Below are 24,401 nucleotides of genomic sequence, written 5' to 3'. Positions count from 1 at the left end.
AGAAGCCACTGAAAAAACATCATCATGAAGGCTAACTTGCATCAAGCACTTATGATGTGCCAGGCACTATACTGATTACATATATTACATTTAATCCTTCCAGTAACCCCCTATGTTTGGAATTATTTTATCCCTACTTTTAAAGATGAGAAAATTGAAGCAAAGACACTAGGTAATTTACCAAGTTCACACAGTAAGGAAGTAATATAGCTCAGCTTTGAACTTAGAGTCTGGCACCAGAGCCTGCCTTCCCAACAATGCAAAAAAACATGGAGTGCAATCTCCAAACACCTGATCTGCAGGAGGCACCTGGAGTGGCTGGCACCTGGGGCAGTGGAGGCCAACCTGGAAAACATTTTGTATTAAGCTGTGAGGCTGTCTTGGACTCTTCTGTTTGTCACTGGCCAGCACTCCTAGGTTATAATGGCAGTGAGAAAGCACAAATTTGATGGAAGCATTGAAAAGCATATAACTCAAATTAATGCACATATATTTTTGAGGGAGAATTTATTGTTTTCATTGCATATTTCATTTTTAACTAATTCCTGAAAGTTATTGAATCTGAATGTTTTTAATTTTTTTAATTTAATTTAATTTTTTTATACTGCAGTTTCTTATTAGTTATCTCTTTTATACATATTAGTGTATACATGTCAATCCAATCTCCCAATTGATCCCACCACCACCACCCCCTAACCCCAGTTTCCCCCTACATCTGCATCTCTATTTTTGCCTTGCAAACCAGTTCATTTGTACCATTTTTCTAGATTCCACATATATGCGTTAATATACGATATTTGTTTTTCTCTTTCTGACTTACTTCACTCTGTATGACACTCTCTAGGTCCACCCACATCTCTACAAATGACCCAATTTCGTTCCTTTTTATGGCTGAGTAATATTCCATTGTATATATGTACCACATCTTCTTTATCTATTCATCTGTCATTGGGCATTTAGGTTGCTTCCATGACCTGGCTATTGTAAATAGTGCTGCAATGAACATTGGGGTGCATGTGTCTCTTTGAATTATGGTTTTCTCTGGGTATATGCCCAGTAGTGGGATGTTGGGTCATATGGTAATTCTATTTTTAGTTTTTTAAGGAACCTCCATACTGTTCTCCATAGTGGCTGTATCAATTGACATTCCCACCAACAGTGCAAGAGGGTTCCCTTTTCTCCACACCCTCTCCAGCATTTGTTGTTTGTAGATTTTCTGATGATGCCCATTCTAAATGGTGTGAGGTGATACCTCAATGTTTTGATTTGCATTTCTCTAATAGTGATGTTTAGCAGCTTTTCATGTACTTCTTGGCCATCTGTATGTCTTCTTTGGAGAAATGTCTATTTACGTCTTCTGCCCCTTTTTGGATTGGGGTGTTTGTTTTTTTAATATTGAGCTGCATGAGTTGTTTATATATTTTGGAGATTAATCTTTTCTCTGTTGATCTGTTTGCAAATATTTTCTCCCATTCTGAGGGTTGTCTTTTCATCCTGTTTATAGCTTCCTTTGCTGTGCAAAAGCATTTAAGTTTCATTAGGTCCCATTTGTTTATTTTTGTTTTTATTTTCATTACTCTAGGAGGTGGATCAAAAAAGATCTTGTGTGATTTATGTCAAAGAGTGTTCTTCCTATGTTTTCCTCTAAGAGTTTTATAGTGTCCGGTCTTACTTTTAGGTCTTTAATCCATTTTGAGTTTATTTTTGTGTATGGTGTCAGGGAGTATTCTACTTCCATTCTTTTACATGTAGCTGTCCAGTTTTCCCAGCACCACTATTGAAGAGGCCATCTTTTCTCCATTGTATATCCTTGCCTCCTTTGTCATAAATTAGTTGACCATAGGTGTGTGGGTTTATCTCTGGGCTTTCTATCCTGTTCCATTGATCTATATTTCTGTTTTTGTGCCAGAACCATATTGTCTTGATTACTGTAGCTTTGTAGTATAGTCTGAAGTCAGGGAGTCTGGTTCCTCCAGCTCCATTTTTTTCCCCTCAAGATTGCTTTGGCTATTTGGGGTCTTCTGTGTCTCCATAAAGATTTTAAGATTTTTTGTTCTAGTTCTGTAAAAAAATGCCATTGGTAACTTGATAGGGATTGCATTGAATCTGTAGATTGCTTTGGGTAGTATAGTCATTTTCACAATATTGATTCTTCCAATCCAAAAACATGGTATGTCTCTCCATCTGTCTGTGTCATCTTTGATTTCTTTCATCAGTGTCTTATAATTTTCTGAGTACAGGTCTTTTAGCTCCTTAGGTAGGTTTATTCCTTGGTATTATATTCTTTTTGTTGCAGTGGTGAAAGGGATTCTTTCCTTAATTTATCTTTCTGATCTTTTGTTGTTAGTGTATAGGAATGCAAGAGATTTCTGTGCATTAATTTTGTATCCTGCAACTTTACCAGATTCATTGATTAGCTCTAGTAGTTTTCTGGTGACATCTTTAGGATTCTCTATGTATAGTATCATGTCATCTGCAAACAGTGACAGTTTTACTTCTTCTTTTCCAATTTGTATTCCTCTTATTTCTTTTTCTTCTCTGACTGCCATGGCTAGGACTTCCAAAACTATGTTGAATAAAAGTGGCAAGGGTGGACATCCTTGTCTTGTTCCTGATCTTAGAGGAAATGCTTTCAGTTTTTCACCATTGAGAATGATGTTTGCTGTGGGTTTGTCATATATGGCCTTTATTATGTTGAGGTAGGTTCCCTCTATGCCCACTTTCTGGAGAGTTTTTATCATAAATGGGTGTTGAATTTTGCCAGAAGATTTTTCTGCATGTATTGAGATGATCATATGGTTTTTATTCTTCAATATGTTAATATGGTGTATCACATTGATTGATTTGAGTATACTGAAGGATCCTTGCATCCCTGGGATAAATCCACTTGATGATGGTATATGACCCTTTTAATGTGTTGTTGGATTCTGTTTGCTAATATTTTATTGAGGATTTTTGCATCTATATTCATGAGTGATATTGGTCTGTAATTTTATTTTTTTTGTAGTACCTTTATCTGGTTTTGGTAGCAGGGTGATGGTGGCATCATAGAATGAGTTTAGGAGTGTTCCTTCCTCTGCAATTTTTTGGAAGAGTTTGAGAAGGATGGGTGTTAGCTATTCTCTAAATGTTTGATAGAATTCACCTGTGAAGCCATCTGGTCCTGGACTTTTGTTTGTTGGAAGATTTTTCCTCACAGTTTCAATTTCATTACTTGTGATTGGTCTGTTCATATTTTCTATTTCTTCCTCGTTCAGTCTTGGAAGGTTATACCTTTCTAAGAATTTGTCCATTTCTTCCAGGTTGTCCATTTTACTGGCATAGAGTTGCTTGTAGTAGTCTCTTATGATGCTTTGTATTTCTGTGGTATCTGTTGTAACTTCTCCTTTTTCATTTCTAATTTTATTGATTTGAGTCCTCTCCCTCTTTTTCTTGATGAGTCTGGCTAATGGTTTATCAATTTTGTTTATCTTCTCAAAGAACCAGCTTTTAGTTTTATAGATCTTTGCTATTGTTTTCTTTGTTTCTATTTCATTTATTTCTGCTCAGATCTCTATGATTTCTTTCCTTCTACTAAATTTGGGTTTTCTTTGCTCTCCTTTCAGTAGTTCCTTTATGTGTAATGTTAGATTATTTATTTGAGGTTTTTCTTGTTTCTTGAGGTAGGCTTGTATAGGTATAAACTTCCCTCTTAGAACTGCTTTTGCTGCATGCTATAGGTTTTGGATCGTTGTGTTTTCATTGTCATTTGTCTCTAGGTATTTTTTGGTTCCATCTTTTATTTCTTCAGTGATCTCTTGGCTATTTAGTAACGTATTGTTTAACCTCAATGTGTTTGTGTTTTTTACGTTTTTCTCCCTGTAATTCATTTCTAATCTCATAGCATTGTGGTCAGAAAAGGTGCTTGATATGATTTCAATTTTCTTAAATTTACTGAGGCTTGATTTGTGACCCAAGATGTAATCTATCTTGGAGGACCTTCCATGCGCACTTTAGAAGAAAGTGTAATCTGCTGTTTTTGGATGGAATGTCCTATAAATATCAATTAAATCTAGCTGGTCTATTGTGTCATTTAAAGCTTGTGTTTCCTTGTTAATTTTCATTTTGGATGATCTGTCCATTGGTGTAAGTGAGGTGTTAAAGTCCCCCACTATTTTTGTGTTACTGTCCATTTCCTCTTTTAGAGCTGTTAGCAGTTGCCTTATGTATTGAGGTGCTCCTATGTTGGGTGCATATGTATTTATAATTGTTATATCTTCTTCTTGGATTGATCCCTTGATCATTATGTAGTGTCCTTCCTTGTCTCTTGTAACATTCTTTATTTTAAAGTCTATTTTATCTGATATGAGTATTGCTACTCCAGCTTTCTTTTGATTTCCATTTGCATGGAATATCTTTTTCCGTCCCCTCACTTTCAGTCTGTATGTGTCCCTAGGTCTGAAGTGGGTCTCTTGTAGACAGCATATATATGGGTCTTGTTTTTGTATCCATTCAGCAAGACTGTGTCTTTTGGTTGGAGCATTTAATCCATTCACATTAAAGGTAATTATCGATAAGTTAGTTCCTATTACCATTTTCTTAGTTGTTTTTGGGTTTGTTTTTCTAGGTCCTTTTCTTCTCTTGTGTTTCCCACTTAGAGAAGTTCCTTTAGCATTTGTTGTAGATCTGGTTTGTTGGTGCTGTATTCTCTTAGCTTTTGCTTGTCTGAAAAGCTTTTGATTTCTTTGTCAAATCTGAACGAGATCCTTGCCAGGTAGAGTAATCTTTGTTGTACGATCTTCCCTTTCATCACTTTAAATATATCATGCCACTCCCTTCTGGCTTGTAGAGTTTTTGCTGAGAAATCAGCTGTTAACCTTATGGTAGTTCCCTTGTATATATTTGTCATTTTACCCTTGCTGCTTTTAATAGTTTTTCTTTTTCTTTAATTTTTGTCAATTTGATTACTATGTGTCTCGGCATGTTTCTCCTTGGGTTTATCCTGCCTGGGACTCTCTGCCCTTCCTGGACCTGGGTGGCTATTTCCTTTCCTATGTTAGGGATGTTTTTGACTATAATCTTTTCAAATATTTTCTCTGGTCTTTTCTCTCTCTCTTCTCCTTCTGGGACCCCTGTAATGTGAATGTTGTTGCATTTAATGTTGTCCCAGAGGTCTCTTAGGCTGTCTTCATTTCTTTTCATTCTTTTTTCTTTATTCTGTTCCATGACAGTGAATTCCACCATTCTGTGTTCCAGATCACTTATCCATTCTTCTGCCTCAGTTATTCTGCTATTGATTCCTTCTAGTGTATTTTTCATTTCAGTTATTGTATTGTGCATCTCTGTTTGTTTGTTCTTTAATTTTCTAGGTGTTTTTTCTTTAGTTCTTCTAGGTCTTTGTTAACCATTTCTTGCATCTTCTCGATCTTTGCCTCCATTCTTTTCCGAGGTCCTGGATCAACTTCACTATCGTTATTCTGAATTCTTTTTCTGTAAGGTTGCCTATCTCCACTTCATTTAGTTGTTTTTCTGGGGTTTTATCTTGTTCCTTCATCTGGTACTTAATCCTCTGCCTTTTCATTTTGTCTGTCTTTCTGTGAATGTGGTTTTCGTTCCACTGGCTGCAAGATTGTGGTTCTTCTTGCTTCTGCTGTCTGCCCTCTGGTGGATGAAGCTATCTAAGAGCAAGAGTGGTTTTTTTACTTAAAGTATAGTTGATTTATAATGTTTCAGGTGTACAGCAGTGATTCAGTTATACAAATACATATATCTATTGTTTTTCAGGTTCTTTTCCATTATAGGTTATTACAAGATATTGAATATAGTTCCCTGTGCTATATAGTAGGAACTTGTTGTTTACCTATTTTATATACAGTCGTGTGTGTATCTGTCAATCCCAAATTCCTAATGTATCTCTTCCCCTGCTTTCCCCTTTGGTAATCATAAGCTTGTTTTCTGTGTCTGTGACTCTGTTTCAGTTTTGCAAAAAAGTTCATTTGTATCATTTTTTAGATTCCATATGTAAGTGATATCATATGATATTTGTCTTTCTCTGTCTGGCATACTTCACTTAGTATGATAATCTCTAGATCCATCCATGTTGCTGCAAGTGACATTATTTCATTCTTTTTTATGGCTAATATTCCATTGTGTGTGTGTGTATATATATATATATATATATATATATATATTATATATATCACATCTTCTTTATCCATTCATGTGTTGATGGATATTTAGGTTGCTTCCATATTTTGGCTATTGTAAATAGAATGCACATATATTTTAAGAGATGTAATTTATTATAGCTTTCTTTAAGAAACAAATACTTTAAGGGCACTAAGCTGGGGTGGGTATATTTGAATTGATCTTTATACTCCCTTTCTACAAACACACAATCAGGAACAACTTCTCCATAAGTACCACTTGCTAGCTGACTTCTTTTACATGAGAGAGAAGTAGCCTAGCTCCCGAATATAGACACGACATTCATGAACACTTTTCCTATGTATATTCAAAGAAGGAGTATTATATAGGGTCAAAGAAGAGATGAGGGTAGAAAGCAGTGTGCCATGTTCTTCAGGCTTTTTAGGACCTGAAGAACACACACACCAAAATCTCAAAGAAATTAATTATATGATTTATATAGGTCAATGTACATGTCTTCTTTCTAATATAGACATGGAACTTCATCTTTGGTCTGACTATTCAGCCAAAATCTATGCTTTCCTTTGTCCTTGGCCTAGGTCTTTGGAAGATCAAATAACCACCTTTACTGTCATTTCTGACATCCCAGGACTTGTGTGTGACTAGTGATTATCACAGAGTTACCATCATATATCATTGGTTTAGCAAAATCCGTAATATAAACAAAGCAACAACGCATATTGCTTGGAATACTGTTCATATGAAAATATTCACTTCCAAACATAGCTAATCATTCTAGAAGCAATTTGGAGTCAGGATCTCTTTGTGGGTTTGTTTTGTTGTGGCTGTTCTCTAATTCAATTGCAAAATCAATGTACAGGTGGTTATGCCTTAATACAACATGTATATTCCTAAAAAAAGAAAAGCCTACTCAAATCTGCAAAATCACACACTAAACATAATAGGGTTTATTGGCAAATTAGTATCAGCATCAAGCCACTCAAAACATATGCAATTTCCACTCAAATCATACACAAAACTTTACAATATGAGTTAACAAAAAGAATGGTATTTCTAATAAAAATACAGCACAGTTAAAAAAAACTATTACATAGTTAATAAATTTAAAAAATACTACTGTATAAGTAGGTCCTTGCATAAAAGTTAGAAAGACACTTACATAAAAAAAAACAAAAAACTAAAGGTAGCTTATAGAAGAGTTGGAGCTGCTGAGTAATGAAGATGAGGACCAAGAGCACAAAGGTTAGGGAGAACCATGCCATGAGCACCTCCAGGAGAGCAGGAGGCCAGATGGCACCAAGAGGACAGTGGATGAGCTGGCACAGCCCAGCCCAGCCCAGCCCAAGATGTTCAGCTGTCCTAGTGCACTTTGCATTCAGCTGCTGTTACACAGTGGTACAAAGCACTAACATGCTGGGGAAAAATCACAGGTGAACCAACACACCTCCAAGCTAACGTCAATCCCCAATCCCAGTTACACAGGAGCTGAGTCACACTGCAGAACATACATTAAAGCAGAAAAACTGTCAAGAACAATGAAAATGATGATTCTGGAAGCTATTGGTTATGTACAAAAACAATTATTAAAAACTTTGTAAAACATTTTTATTGGAGTATAGTTAATTTACAGTGTCGTGTTAGTTTCAAGTGTACAGCAAAGTAAATCAGTTATACATATATTCACTCTTTTTTAGATTCTTTTCCCATATAGGCCATTACAGAGTACTGAGCAGAGTTCCCTGTGCTATACAGTAGGTTCTTATTAGTTATCTATTTTATATATGGTAGTATGTATATGTCAATCCCAATCTCCCAATTTATCTCCCCCCCCCTTACCCCTGGTAACCATAAGTTTGTTTTCTACACCTGTAACTATATTTCTGTTTTGTAGATGAGTTCATTTGTACCCTTTTTTAAGATTCCACATATAATTTATATCATGATACTTGTCTTTCTCTGTCTGATTTACTTCACTTAGTATGACAATCTCTAGATCCATCCATGTTGCAAATGGCATTATTTCATTCTTTTTTATGGCTGAGTAATATTCCACTGTATATATGTACCACATCTTCCTTATCCATTCCTCTATTGATGGAAAAACTTTTAAACAGTTTAAAAAAAAGGGAAAAGAGATAATATTTAATCTGACTTAGAGGATGTATTAACTAATTAATTTTGTAAAGCACATTATATGGAATTTGAGTCCATAAATACTTATAGAAATATAAACAATAATATGAAGTATAATTAATGAAAATTATATATGTATGAAGAAATAAATGTAAAGAAAAATCATGTATCCCAAAATATCTTGCTTCTCCACCAACTTCAGTCCAGTCATCATTTAAAATCATCATATGCACTAGAGCTGCTGAGATACTATTGTTTCTGGACTGTTGTGTCAAACTTTAGAAATTTGACCACTAAACTTTTTATAATACATTTTTCTAACAAATGTTGGTAAGACTTCACGTTTATTCCCATTTCCCAGAAGTTTTTATTAAGTTGGTGGTGATATTCAGTTGTGCTCAATTCAAAATTAATATTGATTTTAACACTCAGTCATATGACCTCTTTGATTTACCTCTATCCTTAATGAAGAAAATGATTAGGATGATTTCTGAACAATTTCTTATGAATAACAAAATATAATTAAACTGCTCTAAAGTTATGTTGTCTAACATGGTAACCATTAGCCACATGTGATTATTCGAATTAATTAAAATTAAATAAAAGTAAAAATATAGTTCTTCAGTCACACCCACCACATTTCAGGTGCTCAGCAACTCACATGGGACTGTTGGCTACTTCACTGGACAGTGAAGCTATAGAATATTCCCACCATCACAGAAAGTTCAACAGCAGGGCAATTATTCTATTGAGCTACACACCTTTGCCAAATTTATGCAAATGTACAATAGTTCAAGGGTAAATTCTGCCTTTAGAAAGTGTTAGCATATCTTTAGCCTCCTTCTCCCCTTCATCTACCGTGCTACGTGTTGGGAAGAGTCCTCTCTCCTGGTTTTGCCTTGGGTCCTGGGAGAGAGGGAGCCCACCCAGGCACCCTCAGACATGGACCACCTTTTGCAGATGCTGTCACTGCCCTGCCCACATCTTTGGCTCCATGACTTTAATGTGTGCCATCCATCTTCCAACTGCCAGTGTCTCCATTTCTCTGCCCCAGGCCTTTTTCTGAAGCTGCTGTGAGACACTCTGCCTGGACCCCTGGCAGGTGCCAAGAAATTAACACCCACTAAAAGAAATCTTCAACCAATAACTGTTAAAAGTTGGTGCTAAATTACTCTGGCTCCCCCATTCCTTAGGTGGGAAACCTCTGAGCTGTGTGTTTTGCAGCATTTTCTAGAGTGGCTTAAGGTGGTAGCTGGCCCCCTGTGCTGAGGATCTTTCCTCTCCTGTTTCACTTTCCACACCTCTCCTCTGTTTCCTTGCACCTCCAAATAAACCTTTTGCATTCAAATCGTTGTCCAAACTGAGACAATATCCAAATGGTGGGGTAAAAGGAATAATTAGAAAGAAGGGAGGGGTTCAAGATACTAAAGATAACCAATATTTACGTCATTAGATTGTGAACTCCTTGAGAGCAAAGATTGTAGCTTAATTTTCTATCCCCAATGTCTAGCACATACAAGGCACTCAGTAGTATTATAGCGTACAGTGTTTCATACATTGTTTCTTTGATATCCCAACAATCCTATTCAGTAGCTCTTGCTGCTGTTTTTCAGCTGAGCAAATTAAAGATCAAATAATTTTAATGAATTGCCCAAAGTCACACAGCTAGTGGACGTGTTCAGCTTGGAACCAGGGCTTTAGACTCCAAGCCCTATGCTCTCATCCCTGTAGCTGGCGCTGCTGTGCGGGTCATCATCGTCCTTTGACTTGCCTGCTGACCTCTCAGCGGACCTCAGCTATGCCCACACCGTGCTCTGCGCACCAACCTCTGCCTGACTGAAGAGGGTGAAGATGTTATTTATTTCTGCTCCTTTTCAGTGGGCTAAGTGTGTGTTACTAACCTCACTCAGTAGCTTCTATTATCAGGGACTGTGGCCCTTTGTCTCGAACCTAAAACAAAATGGAAAGAAGACAACAGTGAGTTCCTTGGCTCCGCACCCTCTCATCTCTGCAAGTCCCAGTGTCTCCCAGACTCACCCTCAGAAGTCTCAAGGCCCTATGTTATTGTATCCTGCCCACGGCTCCCCTACCCAGGCAGTGACAAGATTTTGGAGCAATCAAGAAGGGAAGAGGAACTTCTGTACCTCAGAGCATCACTCCAGATTCTGCCCTTGCCCTCAATCTCTGCCCTTCTGCTCTCTGAATTTTTTGCTCAGACTATTAGCATGGCTCTTGATTAGGGCTGTTTTCCTTTTGGTGAAATATTTTCCCTTTAAGGGGTAGTATGAGGTTTTGGTCAAGCTTGTTGGCTCTGGAGAAAGAACGTCTAGATTAGAATTTATTTCCTTAGCTTTACTAAACACTGAGTGTGAGCCTTGAGCAAATTATTTTAAATTCTCTCTAAGTTTCAGATTCCTGATCTGTAGAACACAACTGATAATGAAAGTACCCACTCATAAAAAAAAGTATCCATAGGTTATGAGGATTAAGTGAGATAGTCCATGTAAAAGCACTCGGCACATTGTAAACACATAAATACTATTAGATACTATCATTGGACACATGTTTTTTATGTCCCACCCTTCCCCTCCCCCCGCTATAAGCCTAGTTTGAACCCCACGAAACACAAACCTGTCACTGATGGGGTGGCCTGGGCCCCCATTTATTGAGAAATTGAATTTAGATTAATGTGTTCTCTTTCAAGATTAACAAGAACTCTTGGACTCACAATTCCTTAATGGAAAGACATGCATTTTTTTTAATAGATCTTTATTGGAGTATAATTGCTTCACAATACTGGGTTAGTTTCTGTTGCACAACAGAGCAAATCAGCCATATGCATACACATGTCCCCATATCCCCTCCCTCTTGAGCCTCCCTCCCACCCTCCCTATCCCACCCCCCTAGGTCACTGCAAAGCACAGAGCTGATCTCCCTATGCTATGCTGCTGCTTCCCACCAGCCAACTATTTTACATTCGGTAGTGTATATATGTCGATGCTACTCTCACTTCGCCTAGCTTTACTCTCCCACCCCATGTCATCAAGTCCATTCTCTATGTCTACCTCTTTATTCCTGCCCTGCAACTAGGTTCATCAGTACCTTTTGTTTTTGTTTTTTTTTTTTAGATTCCATATATTTGTGTTAGCCTACGGTATTTGTTTTTCTCTTTCTGACTTACTTCACTCTGTATGACAGATTCTAGGTCCAGCCACCTCACTACAAATAACTCAATTTCATTTCTTTTTATGGCTGAGTAATGTTCCATTGTATATATGTGCCACATCTTCTTTATCCATTCATCTGTCAATGGACACTTAGGTTGCTTCCATGTCCTGGCTATTGTAAATAGTGCTGCAATGAACATTGTGGTACATGACTCTTTTTGAATTATGGTTTTCTCAGGGTATACGCCCAGTAGTGGGATTGCGGGGTCATATGGTAGTTCTACTTTTAGTTTTAAGGAACCTCCATACTGTTTTCCATAGTGGTTGTAAAATATTTGCAAATGAAACAACAGACAAAGGATTAATCTCCAAAATATACAAACAGCTCATGGAGCTCAGTATCAAAAAAACAAACAATCCAGTTAACAAATGGGTGGAAGACCTACATAGACATTTCGCCAAGGAAGACATACAGATGGCCAAGAGGCACATGAAAAGATGCTCAACATCACTAATTATTAGAGAAATGCAAATCAAAACTACAGTGAGGTATCACCTCACGCTGGTCAGAATGGCCATGATCAAAAAAGCTAGAGACAATAAATGCTGGAAAGGGTGTGGTGAAAAGGGAACCCTCCTACACTGTTGGTGGGAATGTAAATTGATATGCATTTTTAATGAGAGCAGTCTAGGAAGAAAGCCCATTTGCAAGCAGGGTGCCACAAGATGGTAGAAACCACTTGCCTCCACGTAAAAGCCAAGCTGTTTATCTCCCAGTTATTCATGAGACTGTGCTAAATGCTCGGTGTAGGTTAAACAGTATATCCTGTACACGAAGGTGGCAGATACATTCTGATAAACACATATATGCATGTTTTCATAACCAAGCCCTACAAAAAGAAAGGGCGGAGCCTCTTCAAATAGAATAATTAAAGGCTGAGAGGATTTTAAAAATAAAAGTCATCTCGTGAGCTATATTATTCCTCCTCATGTGCTTAGCTATGGTACAATATTGATTTTTATTTACAACCTTTTATTTTTAAAGTGTAGATTATATTACTCTATGATACTACATTTCCTATCCAAAAAATTTGGGTGCAAAGACTAACAATTTTTTTCTAATTTTTATATTCATGCAAACTGTCACTGTTACAAATGCATAAGAATTAAATTCCACTTGGCTATACATTTAATGAGGCACCTAGTGGAGAACATAAATATATGACATGAAATTGGAAAAGCCCCAGAGAATCTGGGCACCAAGGTAGAAAACCTGAAGGGATGCTGCCCTAATTTCCCTCTCTAGGCTTTTCCGCAGCAAAGGTCAGTTGTCCAGCTCACAGGCACTTTCAAACTGGAATGATTTCAAAGGAAAAATGGTCACCGTCTTTCCTATATCCTGTGATGAACTATAATTCTCAGGAAGACAAGAATTTAGGCATACAATTGAATTTGGAAGAAACGTTTTTTTAGCTTCTTATTACAAAGCAAGGTGGAGTCATAATTGCTCCCTAGAAAAGAATTCTGGGGCAGAAGCTTGCCTTTCAATCTGTTTGGTTTTATAACTTTTTAATAAACTGTCCTGAAGATGGCGCCACATGCTTAGCTATGTGACAACCTGCATCATTGTGTGATTCTGTCTGAAACCAAGTCCCTAATAGCTATACAGATTCACAGAAGGATCTGTAGGAAATGCTACCTTGAAATGATATTCCTATAGTAAAGCATAAAGATTAATCTAAGTCACTCAAGGAATAATCCAATTAGATCTTTTTAAAATTTTCAGTTATGGAAAGGAGTTACAGGAAAAAATACAGCAAATGCTATTTGGGTTACACGAATGGCACATTCCGAAAGCCAAAATCCATCTCTGGTCTTGTTCCTTCTCTTTTGTCCCCTCTTTGCAGTCAATGGCCCCACCATCTATCAAGTTGCCAGAGCCAGAAACTTGAATGATATCTTTGATCCTTCTCTCCACTTTAAACTACCCCACCAGCAACGCCGCATCCAGTCAATCACCCAGTCCTATCTATTCTCGTCCATAAATGTCTCTCAAGTGTTTCCCATCTCTCCATTCCTTCTACCACCAGCAAAGTCCGAAAGTCCCAAGTCCCATCCTCCCTGTGCCACTGCAGGAGAATGTTAGCTGGTTCCCCTTTCTCACAGCTTGCTCTTCTCTGCTCTCTACCCTCCACCTAGAGTGATCTTTCAAAAGACAGACCCAATCACATAATCTCCCTGTTTACAATATTCCACAGCTCCCTAGCGCTCTCAGGTAAAATCCAAACTCTTTTTATAATCTAGTTGCCTCCTGCCATGGCCCCCCTTCCCCAGCTTCATCTTGCAGCACTGTCCCGCTTGTTCTTTGGCCTTAGTCATAACAGATTTCTTCTCTGTTCCTGATATGTTCACTCCAGGGCTCTTTATTCCCACTGCTGCTGCTTGTGCCCCCAGAAACAGCTGCAGCTCACACCCAGAGCCATCACCACCTCCAGGCATCTAACTCATGCTCATCCTGTTGGTCTCAGCATAAGCACACTTTCCTCACGGAAGAGACCCATCCAGTACATTAGGACCAAGCATGCTATGATTCCATAACACCCTGTTCTTTCCTACCTTTCATAGTCATCTCATTTTATCATCATCATCCATGTATTTTTCCCCTGCCAGATGATAAATTCTGAGAAAGCAGGAACAGTGTCTGTCCCTAAGCAACATTCTTACAATGACCTCTGAGGCCTTTCATCATCTGCCTCTGTCACCTTACCTCCTGCCCTGGTTGCCTGCAGTTCTCCCTCATTTCTTTGCTTCAACCTCCTTGCTTGTTCCTCTCTGCCGCTTCACCTAGTTGGCCTCTCTTCTGCTCCTCTAACTTTAGAGGCACGATCCTGCCTCAAGGCCTTGCTCCCCCTCGACCTGGAATGCATCGCTCCAGTTCTGTGTGTGGCTCTCTCCCGAACCTGCTTCAGACTTTTACTCAAAGGCCACATTCTCAGTGGAGTCTTCTCTGACCACCCAGTGTATCACCCCCCACAACATTCCAGTCCCTCTGCTGCCTTTATTGTTCTCCTTAGCTCTGTCACTGTCTAATATAATTTCATGGTTTATTATCCACCTCCCTCCACTAGGATGTAAACTCTGTGAGGGCAGGGACTTTTGTCTCTTTGCTTCCTTACTGAATCTCCAGCACCTAGACTTGTGCCTAGCACAAAGTAGTCAGTGGAACTCTTCATCCTAGTCCTGCCCTCGTGATTTCATAAACTAAGTTTTTTCACCTTTTTTGGTACTAAGTCATTCTAATTTATGGGTTGGAGGAATTTTGTCTTCACCCTGAAAGTCTTCCCTCTTCCTGATAACTTTAGCTTCCTACTTTCAGAAGTAGTGTGTCTTTTTGGTGGGGGTCAGAGAAATCAGAGCTAAAAATGTCTTCCCATGAAAATATAAAAGTAGAAATGTACTGGTGTCCTTTAAGTTTCAGTTGTTTCCAAATAATAATTTCCTGAAAACTAGGAGAACATTCAGTGTGAGGCCAGATCTACCAGTCTTGTTAAAAACATCTCCTCCTGAACAGCTCCTAGGGTGGTGGTTCCTTATCTTTCTGTTAATTGACAAGACACTCAGAAAAAGTCTGATTCCCTCACATCACTGGGGCACATGCTAAAGATTTTTATGTTGAAACCCATGGATTTGCCTAGCTATACAACCAGCCTGATCATTTGGGTTGAAATGTGAGGTTTCTAAAGCCAAACCAGCTGTGCAGTTAGATGGAGCCCAATTTCCTGAGCAGGAAATGGCAAAGAAGAATCAGGTTAAATGACTGCAATATGGGTACGTAGTCATTTTGTAATATTTTAACACCTTGCAATGATCAGCAACTCCAGGAGAAAATGGCATTCATTCTCACAATATGTAAGGCTGATTCATGGCTAATGATTTATCACAGATGTTTGATTCGACTTCCATTTTCAGAGTTATAAGATGAGTAAACAGATGCTTACCACCCTCTGATTCCAAGGGAATATCATATTGCAACTGCAATTAAGCCCAGTTTCTATATGAACATGTAAAATATTGTTACAGAGAAAACTGAGAATGATCATTTATAATACAAAATAGGAGTGAAAGAAAGTCTCTTATACCAAAATTTGAATTTTTGACAGAAGACAAAGATTTCAGTTAATTAAAGCCAAAGGAAAGAGAAAGTCTAGTGCTATGTTTGGTTGAGAATATAAACACAAGATTTGAAAAAGCAGCTCATGTTTTTTCCCCATTACAAAATAGCAAAAGACTTGCCAACCAAAAGGAAATCATGTGGGTACAGTGAGAAAAGGGGGATGAAGAGGCTGCTATTTAGTCACCTTTGTGAGGATTTGGGTGACACTTAGACTGTAAATGGTCAAGATAAAGTTTGAGGAAAGAAGCTAGAGAATAGCAGTCATCAGTTGCATGTTCCTGGAGTGAAGTTCAGCAGAAAAAATAAAAGTCTACATGGTAATTTAATTAAAATGGGCATCCAGACCAGCAGAAATGGAGGAGAATGAGAGAGAGATGTGGAACGAGAAAAGATAACTTCCAGAAGAATTCCCCATAATTGGGAGAGATAAGGGTGAAAGAGCAGAGGCATGGTCAGCGTTCACACGTAAGAATGAAAAAAAGTGGCCAAGGAATGAATAAGTTACAAAAACTAAGCTATGTAAGTATCTTCCTTTCCAAAAGACTGATCATCAAAATTTGTTAAAGGGATTATATTTTCAAAGATTCTTCAAATTAACAGAAAGATGAAGACCAAACATAATGGAATAGACCTTCTGGAAAAGAAGTGTTCCTTAAAATTCCAGAGGAGATTCTGCTTAACAGAAGCCTAAATGATAAAACTAGGACTATGATTAATAATAGAGAAATCTACAGCCATTCCTATTTGGTCTTGGAAGTGATTACCTTGACCAGAAAAAAATAGTGTATGTGAGTCCCAGACTTGGTTCAAAGGAAAACTGATTGGAAGGAAATGGTAAATCCTGAAAATAAAAAACCTGCCTGGTCCCATATTGGAAAACCTCTCCCTTATATTGACACTATTAAAAAAAATTTTTTTTAACCCATGGAGGAACCTAAAATGAAACACTCTGACCCACTTGCACCATGTGGAGTCCAAAAGTGTGAACAAATAGAAATCAACTTTCTCAAAATATGTTCCACTGAATGCTGTTGTCTGGTCATACACATTGGGAATTTCTGGGTTTAAAAGAATTAAGCAAGTTTAGTTACTATTAGGAGAAGCAACCTGCTCTAGTCCTTGGGCATCCCTGTAAATTCTTGCTGGCTGTGCCAACATTGCAAGACCCTGATCATTCCTTTCCTGGGCCATTTGTCATAGTTGTACTGCAGTGAGAGGCTTTGCAGCACGCAGTCTCAAGGAAGGAGGTAAAGTCTCCCTCTGGGAACAGACTTGAGAAAAGGGGTAGACTCCCCAAGTTCTTAGGTGAATTCCTCAGCTGTAACACAAATCCACTGATGCACAGCATCCCCAGGGTCCCCTCTTCATTTCCTTCCAGGCTTTGGGGGATGAGGGGAACAAAGGCAAACACGGTACTCATGCTCCTTGCTGTAATAAAGGTCTTTGTCTCTGACCCAGGAGTTTCATGTCTTCCCCCAGCATACATAAAAAGGGGACAAGCTATCTTGTTAGTTGGAAGGGAGGTAAAATCCCTGACCCTGACACTTACTATAGAATTTCTTAGGACAACCCTCCAAGGAGATGGCATGGTACAAATCATTTCCAAAACTTATTTGATCATGTAAATTCATTCTCCTATATAATTTTGCAACACATACCTAGGGAAACCCTATTTTAAGACCACTGATGCAGGTCTTGGTGAAATACGTACAGGACGCAGACCCTGATCACTCTTTTCCTGACCCATTTGTCATGGCTGGGTTGCAGTGAGCAACTTGCAGCATGTAACCTTGAGGAAGGAGGTAAAGTCTTCCTCTGGGACAGGAGCAGACTTGCTAGAGAAGAGGGAGATTCCCCAAGCTCAGAGGAGAATTCCTTGGCTGCAGAAAGACTTGCCCACCACCCCACCCCAGATGCATCTTTTCCAATGGCCTGCTATGCTACCCACAATTCCCACCATTTGAATGATTCCATTGGTAAAATGCATTTTTTCCAGTAGTTTCCTATTAAAATGCAAACACATTACCTGGAGGTGTGGTACATGAATATATTAATGCTTTAACTTAGATTAATACCTTAACATGGAGGAGATTTGAAGAGGGAGTTGGCCTCTGATGAAAAGTGGAGGGTGGGCTATAAGTTTGGGAAGGTCCTGGGATTAAAATCGTGTGTGGGCAGAAGAGGCAAAAGAGAAGCACCGTAGTGATGATTCCTCCTTTTTCCTCTCATCCTCTCCCCAAATACAGTACTTGGGTCAGAATTTATGTTTTAAATGAATTACCGAAATACTTATCTTGCCCCTTTCTTCTTTCTTAAATGTCTTCTTTTTCCTTCTGAACTGTAAATTTGTCAGTCCCACCAGATGAGTAGGTAAAAATCTGGATATTAGTTTTTTTTTAGAGGAGGCTTGAGTCAGCATCATTTAGCAGAACAGGAGAGGAACTTTTAGGCTATTGGGCAAATGTTTTCAAAACAAACTTTTCATCCCTTGAGGACATTTTTCAAGGAGCCCCGAACAGGATGAGCAGAAGCCAAGGCTTTAGCCTTACACTTCCCGACTCTGCTGAAGGCCAGTCTTGCTAGTCTGGTGTCTGTGGTTGTTTTGTTTATGTGTTTTTGTTTTTATAAGCAGGAAACTGGGAGGTTTATAGTAGGTATGGATCAATAATTCTTTCAATTATAACAGTTTCTGCTTGAAAACCATGCATATTCTAATGCTTTTACTTGAGTCACAACTTTCTAGAAGCTGCTATCACAGTTATTTAACTTGCACATGATTTTGCTATGTTCTCATCACCATTTGGGGAAAGTTATTCAGAGAGAATGAACTAGGGGTTTTTGTATTTGCTTTCTTAAAAAAGAAAAAAGGTTATGTGTCCTCGGCACTCAGGTCATTGTGCTACAGGAAACTGAGCTTTTCCATGAAAAAAAACTCTTTCCCTTTGGTGTTTACAGCATGTTCCACATACATCAGGTTTTATGCTACTTCAAGGACCAGTACCATGTTATCCTACAATGGCATTTCAAACATCACCATGCCAGATGGGCTATTACAAGAAAACTGTTCCAGAACAGCCAATTAAATTTCTTTGTGTTTTATAACCAGATCTAACAGAATATAGTCTCTCTGGAAGAAAATATTCTTGGATCAACCAACTCTCAGTTCTCTGTCATATTCAGTGGTCATTTTCATTCATAGAAAGCCTCTGAGAAGTGAGCAGGAAAGCTTGACCCTGACGCTGGACACGTTGTATAAAGTGCAAGGTCATTTGGGCCTGATGAATTTTAAATCCTCAGATACATGAGCCACCCTTTAACATAATCCTCTTCTGGATTCCTACATGGTGAAAGCTCCAACACAATGAGAAATAAATATGACTGCGTATAGACTCTCTGGTTCTTAAAAAAAACATTTCCAAGCAAACTGTGAAAAACAAGACTGCCTGCAGGATATTTTCATTTCTGATTTCAGATGGGACACCCCTTTGGCTCCTTATAATTCACATCACAACATACTAGTCCTTCCAGGGATTTCACAGCATTTTCTGGCCTAGGAAGGTCATTTACATTCAAGATCATCAATATATTGGCATTGAACCTAAGATGTCACCCACTGACAAATTATCACCAAAAATTAAGAATATTTTCTGTTCACTTTTCAGTCTCCAGAGAATTCTCATTAAAAATTTTTCCTTCCATTGAAACAGATGGAGCAAAATATTTTAGCAGCGGGCAGTTTTTTGGTTGTTTTGTTTCATTTTCTCTCAAGGGTTATTTTTTTTAATAAATCTTTTAAAATAAATAAATTAACTTATTTATTTTGGGCTGCTTTGGGTCTTCGTTGCTGCGCGGGCCTTCTCTAGTTGCGGCGAGCAGAGGCTACTCTTCATTGCGGTGCACGGGCTTCCCATTGCGGTGGCCTCCCTTGTTGCGGAGCATGGGCTCTAGGCACACGGGCTTAGTTGCTCCGTGGCATGTGGGATCTCCCCGGACCAGGGCTTGAACCTGTGTCCCCTGCGTTGGCAGGCAGATTCTTAACCACTGCACCACCAAGGGAAGTCCCAAGGGTTATTTTTTGTTAAGAGGGGAAAATGCATTTTTAGTTTACTCAGAATTAAGAGTCAGTAGTAAAAGCAGGAGTTGCTTTTCAAATGCCACTAAGATGGCACTTCTATAACATAGCATCCCTTATGTTTAGAGCTGGTGAGCACTTTTAATAACCCCTTTTGCTGGTGCCCAAGGTTGCTGGAATGCTCAAGTGACTGCAGACACCTTGTTTAGCTCAGAAGATTTCCTCAGGTTCTGTCTCATCTCCTCTTTCAACTCTTACTCCTTTCTGGCTGCCTCCATTGTATCCCATGGCCTTCTTGGCTTTAATTATGCTCCATCTTAGATGCTGTTGATACCCTTCCCATAGCCCCTAGGACCTTGCCATTTAGCGCATGTTGACCAGACTTTCAGCTGCCAGCACCTGCATCTCATTGTAGAGCCTGCTCTGCCCATGTGCATGGGAGCAGCCCTCATCAATGGCTGACAGAAATTGGTGGACACAACTTTATATATCTTACGGTTTTATCTGCCTATTATACCTCGGTAAAGCTGAGTGGAAAAGAAAGGAAGTTGGTGTATACATACCCAGCTCCCAGCTCCCTCGCACTCAGTGGAATAACTCTGAGGTATTTGTTCTACAGTGGCTTCATGATTTCTCTGGCAGTTTTAAGCTCCAGGTACCCACAGTGGTAATTCCCTGATAACACATTCTTTATTCACTTCCTTTATTTTCCCATATCACTTCACCATTCCGCTACCTATGTTTTCTGGGATAACCTCCCAAAGAACTACTTGGTTTGTTGTCCCAGGGCCTGCTTTTGGGGAACCTTAATCAAGATACTGCCACTGTCAGTATTCTTTTCGTATGTGCTTTCATCCTATATTTAAGTGATGTCATACTCTGTGTTCAAACTACCAGCCAGATAACATCCCAGCTCCAGCAGCCTGGATCCCTACACATTTTAGGTCAAGGCTGAGAATTAGAAGTCATATTTATACTAGAAAGGTATGATTTCATTAGCAATATATTTTTCTTTTATTATATATTTATCTCCCTAGGTAAATTGACCTGTTATACTAATATGTTAATGATTCGTAAGTCTGTGTCTCCAGGCCAGAGCTCATTCCCTCTCTCTGTCTCTCTCTGTCTCTCTGTCTCTCTCTCTCTCTCTCTCGACTTTTGCACATGTATATTGAATGGCCTACTTGTCACCTGGATATACCCACTCCCATCACATTTAGCATAAACAATCTTTAGCTCAAGAAATTTCCTTTTAACCCTGTTCTGCCCCCAGGCTTTCCAGTGATGCACCCAGTTGCTTAAGTCAGAAACCAGGGAAAAGCCTTGACAACTCTCATTTAACCCGTTATCAAAGAGGCATGTGTTCAGCTACAAGTAGTAAACAACTCAATTTACACATCCTTTATTAACAGCAGCTTAAGTGCTATTGCCTTATGTTTCTCAAATAACATGTAGGTTCAAGGTAGGTGGCTGTGGTGTTGATTCAATAACTTTAAAATGCCTAATAATATTTTTGCAATTCAGTTGGCATCGCCCAGTGGAATCAAGACAGAGCTGCATCATTTTCTCTTTCAGGAAAACAGAAAAAAGCAGCAGCAGCCATGAGTCCACCAGGAAACAAATCTTTCCCTGAAGAACCTCCGAGCAGACTTCTCTGTATGGCTCATTTGTCAGACAAGCCAGATGACTGCCCCAGTTGCAGGGGGGACCAGAAAGTGGGGAACAGGATCACTATGATTGTATTACCCCATCAAGATCCATTGACTCGAGATGAGCACATTGGCACCTCAAAAAACCAAGAAGAAAGTGAAAACAGATATTGATTAAGTAATTTGCAACATCTGCAACAAACACCAACCTCCTTCCAATCAAACATCAGGTTAAGTCTACTCTATCCCTTAAATATCTCTAAAATGCATCTCATTTATCACTACCCCTACTTTAACCTAAATTACTATCATCTATGCTCAGGATCAGAGCATCAGACTCTTCATTGTTTCTCTGCTGTATAATAATGTTTCTTCCTTCCAATTTCTTCTCCAATTTTATCCAGTGTGCTCTTTCATGGAGTTAAATCTGAACTTGTTATTCATTTGGCTTAAACCACTTCAGCTGCAAACACCAGGCTTTTTTTTTTTTTTTCTTTGCTCATCTGGTCCCCCCTGCATAGTACTTGCTTCACCAACCACGCCCACTTATCCATGTGTAGCTAATTCCTAATTATCCTTTAAGGTTTTCTCTCACTCTTCCTATCACATCGCTCATCTCTCAGCTAAGGTAGGTGCAACTTCATGTGTTCTCAAATAGTGTATTTGTATTGTATAATTGTTCTGTTTAATACAATTCTGTATTATCATTGTCTCATATCGTTGTCATCACTACTGAATAGAGTTTCTTTAAAATTAAAGCTTTTGTTTCATTCACAGCCGGGTCCGTACCACCCAGCACAATACCTGGCGCATAAGCATTCTGTTAATGCTTATTGAATAACAGGTTGATTAATTGAAGAAGAATACTTGCATATTGTTGTTAATTGGGTAGACACCTGTAGTAAAAGAATGAACAAGAGGCAGCATAACAAAATTACAGAGTGTGGAATCTGGATCCTTACAGACTATCTCCACAAGGTCAGCTCTGTGACCTTCAACTAGTTAATCTCTTTGTGCAAATTTCCTCATATGTAAAATGTAGATAATGATAATACTAAAAAGGCTGTAATAAGAATTTTAAAATTTAATGCTTATAATTGTAAGTAATGTATAGAGTAATACCTGACACATGATAAATGTTACAAATGTTTTTTAAATAAGTAAATAAGACAGTCATGATTCCTGTCCCCACAGAACTTACAGTAGAGGTCAGTGCTGTCCAATAGAAATATAAGGTGAGCCACATATATAATTTAAAATTTTCTGGTGGCCAGATTAAAAGTGATTAGATTACAATTTAAATTAATTTTAAGAATTTATTTAAACGAACACATCAAAATATCATTTTAACATGTAACCAATTTCTTAAAGTTATTAATGAGATACTTTGCATTTTTTATTTTGTATAAATCTGAAATCCAGAGACTGTTTTATGCTTACAGCACTTCTCAGTTCACATGCTTAATTTTCATCTGTTACTGAAACTGTATTTAGATTGAATAAACACAGTTGAAAAAGTAGATACATATCCAAATTGTTCTAAATATACTTAATAATTTTTCAATCAATGACCCAATCATTTTAAAATTTAAATTTATTAAAATTAAATAAAATTAGAAGTTAACTTCCTCAGTCATGCTAGTTATTTTTAGTGTTTAACAGCCACATATTGGACAGCACAAGACCAGAGAAAAATATGAGTAAGTGGACAATTATAGAATGTGATGAAATGCTGTTAGGGCAAGAATAGAGTGCTCTGGGAGCACATAGTAGGGGTGCTGACATAGCTTGGGCAGACGGAATTTATGAAGGGGATTTTCCTGGAGAAAATGCTGTCCTGAGATCTCAAGGATAAGAAGGAGCTAGTAGGTGATAAAGAGGAAAGAGCGTGTGACAGAAGAAATGGTGCTGGATGAGGGGAAATGTAGCATTTTCACAGACCTGAGCATGTTTCAGAGTGACAAATGCAGAGTGTACATGTGTGTGTAACAAGTGGGAAATGCACTAGAAGGGAAGACGTGGAAAAGGGAGCAGTTGAGAGGAGGCTAGACAAGTAAGCAAGGGAGGAAATCATGAGAGGTTTTGTGACACATGTGAAGGGGACCAGACTATCCAGAAGGCAAGGAGGAGCCACTGAAAGATTTAAACAGGGTAGTGACATGATCACCATATGCTTATTAAAGGTCATTCTGGCTACAGTATGAAAAAAGTTTAGAAGACAGAAACCATGGCTGGCACCTCATGCCCATCAGGATGGCTACTATCAAAAACCAGAAAATAACAAGTGTTGGTGAGGAATTGGAAAAGTTGACACCCTTGTGCTTTGTTGGTAGGAATGTAAATTGGTGCCACCACTATGGGAGATAGTATGGAAGTTCATTAAAAATTAAATTAGAAGCATATACCCCCAAAGTATGGAAAGCAGCTCTTGAAGAGCTATTTGTGTGCTCATGTTCATAGCAGCATTATTCACAAAAGGTAAAATATGGAAGCAACCCAAGTTGCTCATCCACTGATGGAAGAGTGGATAAGCAAAATGTGATAGATCTACAGTGGAATATTATTAGGTCTTAAAAAGGAAGGAAAGGGCCTCCCTGGTGGCGCAGTGGTTGAGAGTCCGCCTGCCGATGCAGGGGATACGGGTTCGTGCCCCGGTCTGGGAGGATCCCATGTGCCGCGGAGCGGCTGGGCCCGTGAGCCATGGCCGCTGGGCCTGCGCATCCGGAGCCTGTGCTCCGCAACGGGAGAGGCCACAACAGTGAGAGGCCCGCATACCGCAAAAAAAAAAAAGGAAAAAAAAAAAAAAAAAAAAAAAAGGAAGGAAAGTCTAACACATGCTACAGCATGGATGAAACTTGAGGACATTATGCTCAGTGAAATAAACCAATCTCAAAAAGACAAATACTGTATGATTCCACTCACAGGAGGCATCTTGAGTAGTCAAAATCATAGAGACAGAAAGTAGAATGGTGGTTGCCAGGGGCAGGATGGGGAGAATACGGAGGTGTTGTTTAATGTGTGTGGAATTTCAGTTTTGCAAGATGAAAAGAGTTCTGGAG

General features: G+C 38.7%; 1 protein-coding gene across 1 annotated transcript in view; it reads left to right on the top strand.

Moving 5' to 3' along the window:
• The window catches only part of LOC309809763 (uncharacterized protein), a 204,070-nt gene extending 182,024 nt beyond the window's left edge, over window positions 1–22,046 (top strand). Inside the window, exon 7 of the mRNA XM_082631187.1 lies at window positions 21,269–22,046. Coding sequence (XP_082487313.1) covers window positions 21,269–21,516 — 248 coding nt within the window. The 3' untranslated portion in view covers window positions 21,517–22,046. The remainder of the gene's footprint in view (window positions 1–21,268) is intronic.
• The last annotated feature ends 2,355 nt before the right edge of the window (window positions 22,047–24,401 follow it).

Source organism: Mesoplodon mirus (assembly GCF_964341445.2).
Source record: "Mesoplodon mirus genome assembly, chromosome: 8".
Classification (NCBI taxonomy): Eukaryota; Metazoa; Chordata; class Mammalia; order Artiodactyla; family Ziphiidae; genus Mesoplodon; species Mesoplodon mirus.
Note: the sequence above shows the minus strand (reverse complement) of the source record. Positions and strands in the feature narration are given on the sequence as shown.